This window comes from Osmerus mordax, chromosome 15 (assembly GCF_038355195.1).
Source record: "Osmerus mordax isolate fOsmMor3 chromosome 15, fOsmMor3.pri, whole genome shotgun sequence".
Taxonomy (NCBI): domain Eukaryota; kingdom Metazoa; phylum Chordata; class Actinopteri; order Osmeriformes; family Osmeridae; genus Osmerus; species Osmerus mordax.
This window is the reverse complement of record NC_090064.1, coordinates 11,445,747-11,454,866: the sequence shown is the minus strand read 5'-3', so window position 1 is coordinate 11,454,866 and position 9,120 is coordinate 11,445,747. Positions and strand designations below refer to the sequence as shown.

The following is a 9,120-nucleotide window of genomic DNA, read 5'->3' as shown; positions in this document are numbered from 1 at the left end:
TATTTGAAATATAGTATATTGCGTAATGCCCTACACATGCATTAAGATATTCAACCGTTTTTAGGAGTTTATCATAAAAGTGAATGAAATGTATCATTCAAGATGAAGTAGTTGCATTTCAACGTGAACGTCTTTGTTTTTGTGAATGTTTTGATTTCTGTATACTGTGCTTTGCTAAGATCTGGCCCGAGGCTATTGTTTTTGATCTCCTTGGTTCCTCATCACTGATTAGACAGGAGCTATGTTAGATCAGCAGTTCACCAATGAGTAGACGGGAGATTCTCAGACCTCAGCATGTGATTGGTGGGTCTGGCCCCTGCGGGATTGACTAACTAATCAGCTGACACTCCTATCATTCTTCAATAAACATGAATCTAATCAAATCTGTTACTTTGAGACATTACCATACCTTGGAAAACTGTTTGCTGTGTATATTTTTGGTTCTTTTTTTCTCAACATAGTGTAGACTATGTCCTAGTGTAGACAATGTAGTATAGTGTAGACTCTGTCCTGAAGTGTGGACCATGTCCTAGATACTATACATGTAATAGCTGTGTCACTTTCTTTTTTAAATGACAAGTGCATTGTAAAGACGGCAGGCTTCTGGGCTTGGCAGCACAGACAGACAGCATCAGTAGTCTGTGTTCTTGGTTGGTGGTGTCCTGCAGCAGTGTGGGGCTGCGGGCCCTCCGGGGCGGTGTTGCTTGGGCGATTCCTCCTACGTCCTGTCACTGGCTGTCCCAAAGGTGTGCTGGAGATTGACACCCACAGAATGAAGTGTCTCTGTTTCACACCACAAAGTAACACGTTCTCTGGAGCTCGAGCAGAAACTGGCGTCTGGTTTTCAGTGGTCATACTCTGTAGCTTTGTTGCAGGAGTGTCTGTCTGGAATATCTAAAAGGTTCACTGGTTTCGCCTTGCAAATAGTGACCATCCATTTGTACTACCTGCAGATTTAGACTGTCCAGTGTTTCTCACTTCTCACCCAGCTCTTTGTTTTGTGGAGGCTGTTATGGACACCAAAGGAATTACCTTGATTTAGGGTTTGTCTAAAATCTCAGACTACTTTTAATGTTGTTTCTTGTCGTTTTTTCTGTTGATTGGTATTAAGGGTCTTATTTGACTGGCTTGTACTTTTTTATTCAACTATTATTTAGGGTTTCCAGTTTGACACATTTTGAAGGAGCCCTATTCTGCTGGTGTTTTCAATGAATGAAAATCCAGAATATTTAATTTATGCACATAATGATATAGTAAAGCAGAGATGAGGTTGCCTATGTCTTTTTTAAGCTTTAGCCCTGTACTTTAACTTTGCTTCCTCCTAAATCCTTCTTCCCTACACCAGTGTAGGGGAAGCCTTTACTTTGAGTTGGTGTAGTGAAGCTATCGGTGGGTAACAATTTATGTGTGTTATGGGTTTCAAAGATTAGACGGAATTATGTTGTTTACAAAAATTTATTCATACAAATCTTACAACACCTTTTTTTTTAACATTTATAGACTTGACCCTTGTGGATCGCCATTTGTCATTATAATGGTACTCTCTAATATTCAGGTTTCTACACAATAAATATATAGATAGATTTTTGAAGTTTAATCTTCACGTTTAGTAAGGCTATTGGCGCTTTCAATATGATACACATTATGCTTCATGGAGAGAGGGTAAATGATGATGTTTGCTGCTATCTATCACAAAACTTGAATGTCTAGTTCTCTAAAAACAAATGCAAAAAGAAATTAGTATGAGCAAGAGAGCTCTGGCTCTAAGCCGGATGGCACTAAAGATCCAATCAAAGGTCTGCCCAACACAAAAACAACAACCAGATAGTGGAATGTAAGCTGATGATGTGCAGCATTGTAGGGCCACTAAATAGCCATCTGTGATTCGTGGCGATTTTAAAGTCGAAGCAAGGCACCATAGCCGCAAGCTGCTTCCTGCGTCACAAAGCCTGGGGGGGAATGCAGAATTAAAGAAAGATTGATTTCATACACACGACTCATCAGGCAGGTACAGATCGAAGAACTTTGCCCCACAGTGCTCATGATACAAAGCTCAGATATATGTGTCTTGCAGGATTTGTGCCTGGTATGGGAGTTCTCAACAGTGTCAAGGAAGAGGGCACCTTGTGTGTTTGTGCTCGGGGACAGACGAATGCTCTGTTTTTCTCATTTCACAAGGCTCATAAGAACGTGTTTCAGTGAGTTTTCAATCTTGCCCATGTTTTGATCAGGCAATATTGGTTTATATTACCTAAACCTGGTTTCACCCAAGGGTGAACACACAAAACAGAGACTGGCTTTCTGCTAGACTGTTGAACATAAATACCTCTCCCTCCCTCCCTCTTTCAGTCAGTACTTCCCTCGTGTAAAATTGATTAGGCATGGTCCACCCCCGCCTTTTTACTTGAGCAATCAACAGGTCTCACATCTTAAGATTTGGTTGGAATCCATTTCCAAACGCACATTACATCAGGGTTAAGTCTCTCTCGGACTGTCTGTTGGGTGGTTTTTCCAGCATTTCAATGCTAAAACATTCAAAACAACAATCATACAAGTCTGTTTTTGGCATTATATAACTTTACATTGGACTGTTATAAAATCTTGCTCGTGAGACAAAATAAAATGGACAGTGGGGTAGAGACTAAGGGGTCTAGAAGATCTAAGAGATTTTCTCTGGTAGTACATTCATCAGATCTTTCCTCAGAATACGGCAGTAGTGAAACATCCATCACATAGTTTGTGTACTAATGTTGGGGGAGATCAAAAACAAAACAACATCCAGAAATACAGGTACTGTATGTATATGTGAATCAGTGAGCAAACAGAATCATATCATTGCAGTGGTTTGCACAGATTTGGTGGCTAGTGCAATTACTTTAATCATGCGATCTAGCAGGTCTTACATAGGTTCACACAGGGGAAGCACAATTATAGACCAGGAAAGTGCAACACAAAGTCTTTAGATTGCCTCTGATATGTTCCTTATGAAAAACAACAAATTGACGATTAAAAGTGAACCCATATAAGAAGTATCATTGGTTTAAGTAAATAAATTATACTTAAGAAGTAAGATGTAAGAATTATTTTTTTTCCACATGACAATTTTCCAATCACAATACTTCTTATATAGACAAAGTGACAAAGAAAACCTTTCACAGCATTCCAGGTTTTCAAGAGCATTTCAAACACATGGATAGCACTAGAGAGGAACACAAGATAGGTACTTTGCACAAGTTCAAAGGTGTAGGCTTGTTTTCAATTACAACAAAGAGGAGGAAGGAAAGAAAGAAAAACCTCAAAAGCACTCTGGTCCTCATGTCATGTAAAGAGGGACTTTCTCATTAGTGTCCCCACCATTGTCCTCAAAGGACCGTCAAAATGGATGACTGCCATCTGTAAGCTTCTAAAGCCATGTTTGGTCAAACCATTGCTTATTTATTTTACGATAATGTTTAGCGGCATTTTCACATCCTCCTATAGGATGTTTCCAAGGAATTTAGATACATATTTATAGCCATTAACATTGATATGTACAACATATCTATGCATAACACCAAGGGCTGTTTATATTGCATCCATATTCACATTCATACATACTGTACATGCATGTCTGCCATGCAGTATATAGTTGTGAATAGAGATACAGTTGCATGTACAACATCTCAGGAGAGACAGGAGCACAAATGAGGAGAGAAGGAGATCGGGTTGTGTGTTTGGAGTGGAAAATCACAGGGGAAGGTTTAGGTGAGAATAAAGAGGGAGGGACAGAAGGTATCCCTCAAGACATGGCCTCGGGAAAGAGCCAGGGACTCACCGGAAATTCGGGAGAGAACTGTTTCAGCCAGTCTCCCAAAATTGCCTCAAACTCATCCCCATCCAGGAGGACATCAAAGTCTATGTCTTGTAGAATATGGTGAAAACCTATGTCTTCAGGGCTGTTGTAAATAAAAACAACTAAACTCTTAATTTCAGTTTCGAAAAAGTAACATTCAATACATTGATTGTCTTTTAAACTATTTATTTTCCCTCACATTCATATCTGTAAGCTATATCTAAATGTTTAAAAGACAGGGTTACAGTAGCATACTGATCATGTGCACAATTTCATCATCTTTCAATAAATACTTCTAAAAATAAATAAATATAGGCTATATTTAGGTTGAACAAAAAGGATTGGTCCACAAAGTAGATCTGTGCGTTCTCAAGTGCTTAAGTACAAAAGAAAAACAATATTATTATCAAAATATTCATTTTAATGGCTTTACTTCATACATAAATACATGTTTAAAGAACACAAGAGCGATCCACTGATTGTTCAGTTATCTCAAAATGACTGGGCTGTACACACATGGTAGTTTGGTTTAGCAACGCTACAAATACGCTAGTCGGCGTCCTTTGTTTCTATATCTCTGTCTATACCTTTTCCCCAGGACGGCCGCCAGGTATTTCTTGACTGCCATTTGCTTTCGGTAACGGCTGTAGCTGTCCGTAAACACTCCATCCGAGTGCCTTTTGGACAGGGGCTCAGAGTCGTCTTCCATGGTGTTGCCTCCGCTAAAAAAAACATAGGCAGCACAGTTTTCACTGTCATGAAATTATCCTGACACCGAGTGCCCTTTGTTGCACTGCATTTAAGTCTTAACATTCACACTTTTGTCCATGTTTTAAACAGTTTTTGATATTTGGAAAAGAAAAAAAAGTGTTTTTCGATTACTGCGGTAGCCAGGGATGTGCTTGGTAATTGCATCCTAAAGCCCCATCTTGATCCCTTGGGGACTAAGCCACCATACATTATTCATAATGAAAATTAAATATATTCAGCCACGTGGATTCTGAGATTTGCTCCTTAAAGGGGAAATATCTGTGCTGAGATCAACTGATAATCAGACAATAGCTTCCACACGTAGTGCACTTGGTAGATTTCATACCGTTCAAATATGAGTACATACGAGTCATGGGATTTTACTGGCGAAAGACCATAGACACAAAGTAAAATTAAACGGAACATAATATGAATTGTGAGCAATTTGAGGATCCGTTAAAATAAAAACGCACAAAGACATAAACAGTAAACACACACAGACACACTCACCCCTCCCCCCAGAAAATTAGTTGGATCCTAAAATAAGAGATGATCAACCAAGAAGATGTCCTTACCCTACACGTTTTGTCATCAGATACTGAAGATATTTCCTTGCTGACAACTGACCCAGCGCTTTCCTGTAGGCTTTATTAAACATTCCGTCTGCATGCCTTTCCGTTCTGGGATAATAAAACGCCAAACAGGAAATCATCACACACCCAGCTGAACAAATTCACCAACTTTAACGCGCCTTATTATCTAATATTAAATGTAAGCTGTTTTTACTCAAGCTACATTCGTGCCCGATGCCAGCCTTCTTTCATTTGTATAATTGAGAGTTATTAAACCGGTCGCCTATGTCTTGATTCAATCAAACTTGTCAAGCTCGTGACAAATAGGCTAATTGCCTAAATGTTGAGGCCTAATTCCATTTAGTTTCCAAAAAATGGGATTCTTGACATACATTGATTAACACAAAACATTTAACATAGATGAACATAAAAATAAGAGCCCAATAATGAAATGTTTGGCATGAATGTCATCTACATTTAGAAATAGACTGGGTGAAATGATAGTCACCTTTTTTCCGGTGGGTAGTATAACTTATAAACGTCGTCAGCAACAGACGGCGGGCTTCGCAAAGCAATTTGATCACTGTCAAAAGTCAGGTCCGGTAAAGAATTTCCATCCTCGTCATAAACCTCATTGTTAAGTCTGAAATCGGAAATAGATTTGGAAAATGTTTGGGAAATGTTATAATTAATAAATGAGCATAAATCCTTTACTTAGGATATCGATTATTAGTCAATAAGTGAAGGGTTCCACAAGTCAATCCAGTTTTGCCAATTATGTATTTAAAATATTCATTTAAATGAAAAGATCATAAATAACTTTACTGGGAAATCAATGTTGCCAATGGAATACTAGCCAAAAACTACCCAAATGATTAATAGGCTATGCGACAAAATAAATAAATATTTTCAAAACAATACAAAATTACTTCCTGGAATATAGAATCAGAAAAAATAACTATATTGCAATTCTAATGGGACCAGCCTACAGAAGAGAGAATCGATGAATAGTTTTTTCGAATCACGAGTTGACAAAATACGTTTCCCTTTCGCTCTAGGGTATCTTTCTAGTTGCAATGGCTTTGTATCATCGACTCTATATAAGCCCTATTCTAATGCATCGATGTCCAAGCCCATAAAACAGTACAGCATATTATCCGAAATTGTTTACAACTTGCTTTCTTTCAATAAAATACAAACATATTCAAATAATAAATTTCTTGTGTGGCTAAGCGGGGTAAAAAATAATAATACTTTTTCCTAAACATAATGTATGGCGGTTATCCATGCAAAAGTAAAGATAGGTAAATTGTACGTACCTAACGTTAGGATAGCTAAGCCCCATAGGCGAGCAGTTGACGCTGTAATGCATTATGATTCCATAGATGAGTAAGGCTAAAGTCGCTTTACTAGACATTGTCCTGCTGTGAAAGAAACAACACACGTTAGATATAAGTGCAATTCTCTCCCAACTACAACATTGGTACGGTTAGGTCGAAAGGAACGAACATACATGAGATACAGATTTACACACGCACCTTCACCTTTACTCGTTGCATGCGTGAGAGTTTATCAACTTAGCCTACTACAAATCATGTATCAAAAACTTAACATTTAAAGTCTGTTTATTGCGCCTTTCTTACTTGATGCAGCTGCGTAAAAAGTTTGGAAACGCTACAAACCTATTGCAGTGTGGAGTTAGCCGCTGGATGCGATCCTTGGTAAACTGTGAATGGGAGAGTGAGATAAGATCTCTCTCTCCCTTTCTTTTCTGTATCCCTCTCTCACTTTCTGCTTCCACGGTAAAGCGTCTCTTTGTCTCCTGAAGCTCCTTCAGTGTGTCCAACCCTCCGTGCGCTCACACGTGAAATGCGATTCTCAGATTTCTGTGTGCACACAACCCAAGGATAGAGAGTGCAAACATCTGTCTACACGGAGGAAACTTTTTTGCTCTGCGAACCAGTCTCCTCTGGTTATGTAGCCTATTCCTGAATCCAAAGGCATGCCTTTTTCACCTGTCACATAGGGGATAGAGCCTACGTCATCGCCCCCATCCTCTCAGAATATTGTACTGTAGTACTTTTCCTCCTCCCTCAATGAAACGGTCAGTCAACGGATGTTCAATCCAAACACGTAATTATAGCACGACTTATGAATACTAATATTTGACGAATGGCAATAACCGGGACAACTAAGTGAGGTCATTTTAGGAAGTTGGTACTTTGGTAATCTATCACGATTGTGTCAATGCCCAGAGAAACTGCGCCCTGGCACACTCTACTAAGAGATATCTTTTAGCAAAAGGTTGAAGGTCAAGGACATTGTGCCCCAAGAGTAGGCTACCTTTTGGATGGAAGACTTGTGTTGGAGCGGAGCTGTCCACATCCCTGGTGCTGACGCGCTGCAACTCCGTAAACCTTCGTTGTATGACTGTTTTAGATCACGTCTACAGACAATAGGTATTGAATAGTTTCAAATCTTAAATTGGAATTAACTCACACACACGTTTCATTCTCAAACTTAACCAAGTGGCCCTATGATTGTATTTATTTATTTATTTATTTACAATTACTTGTGAAACAGGTTTCTAGTTTAGATTTCAGCTGCTTGATATTCGTTTAAAATTGAGGGATGGATATTGTTGTCTTATATAAAAGCTAAGTATGTGTCATGAATGGACAGGTACTGCAATAAGTTCACGATTCATGCGCAAATCCTGGATCATGTGTGGAATCTTGATGATTAAGACCATGTCATCTTCACCCGTGTTGACGTCATGAGATGTGACGAACATTTATGGACTTAAAAGCAGAAAATCTTGCACTTTTGTATTTTCTTTCTAGACATTGAACATCTTCCACAAAAAAAGTATCTGAAGTTCGTTTATAAACTGCATGCGCTGCAAGCATTGAGTGAGTACTGCACTCAAGCGGTTATAAGAGGTAAGTGCACTAGAAAGTGCTGGGCCCCGAAAAATAAACGTGTTTTCTTAAACTCTGCAATGACACACACAAAAAATACTATATGCGCCATATGTTTAAGTTCACCTTTAAATAGCCTACGTAAATCGACAGAAACGTAAGGTAGGCTATAGGTCTGCTAAATGCCTGAACAATTTAACTTTACCCGACATCTGGTAGCATTCAATTAAGAGTAGGCCTCTGAACGACTAAAAGGATAGCATACGCCGTTATTGTTCAGGCAGATCTTTCGATAAGACCATAGGTCAGGCGATCCCCAGGTAATATTGATGTGAAGGAAGTAGAAAAGTTACTTATGTGATAGCAGATGGATGAGATTGTCTATATACTATAATCATAACAATTCAGTTCAGCAGAATGGTTCTGCAAACAGTGCCTGTCCGAAATCCAGTAAATGTTTATTCCTTTATGACCCACATGCTGGATTAGGCTAAATTAACCGCGGGTTTAGTGGGTAAACAGGGCAGGGCAACTAAAAAGGAACATGTGACTCACGATATCATGTACTTTTATAAAAATAAAAGCCACTATTTTGTTGACTGTGTTTTATGACTTGCTTTAAATGGGTTAGGGCTATAGATTTAACACTATGAATACAGCCTTGGTTTAGGGCATAAGGAAATTGAGATGTGTATATAGCCTACTGTAGGTGTGTGCATGTGTATGTGTAATGAGAATTTTTAAATTAGAAAATAATTTTCCATTACTTTGTCTCGTCTACTCGAGATACAAAATACTATAAACGTAACGCATGTTCCCAGACACAGGACTACATTGACTCATACTCATTACGCTCAAATAGTCTATCAATTTAGGGATGCATATCTTCTTACATTCACAACTATGATTGAAAACGACAGGCTACGCACATATTTAAATAACCTTAAAGCCAGTCTGGAAATGAACAATGTAAAGGAGGATGGTGGCCTATACCGAAGAAGAGATTAGGGACATTACCGTAGTGAACAATAAATGGCCAGTAGGG

The 9,120-nt window shown here is 38.7% G+C and overlaps 1 protein-coding gene across 3 annotated transcripts; it reads right to left on the bottom strand.

Moving 5' to 3' along the window:
• Window positions 1-1,482: 1,482 nt before the first annotated feature.
• Window positions 1,483-6,891, bottom strand: adcyap1a (adenylate cyclase activating polypeptide 1a). 3 transcript variants are annotated; one of them, XM_067251626.1, is made up of 7 exons: window positions 6,837-6,891; window positions 6,474-6,578; window positions 5,663-5,797; window positions 5,158-5,262; window positions 4,420-4,554; window positions 3,815-3,935; window positions 1,483-1,949 (listed from the first exon to the last, which is right to left on the bottom strand). In XM_067251626.1, the coding sequence occupies exons 2-7, from the start codon at window positions 6,569-6,571 to the stop codon at window positions 1,941-1,943; spliced, it is 603 nt and encodes a 200-aa protein (XP_067107727.1). In that variant the 5' UTR covers window positions 6,572-6,578; window positions 6,837-6,891; the 3' UTR covers window positions 1,483-1,940. The 3 variants fall into 3 exon arrangements, with proteins under 3 accessions (XP_067107727.1, XP_067107725.1, XP_067107726.1); XM_067251624.1 differs by lacking the exon at window positions 1,483-1,949 and having other exon boundaries at window positions 3,779-3,935; XM_067251625.1 differs by lacking the exon at window positions 1,483-1,949 and having other exon boundaries at window positions 3,779-3,935; window positions 6,474-6,575; window positions 6,837-6,867.
• Window positions 6,892-9,120: the final 2,229 nt, after the last annotated feature.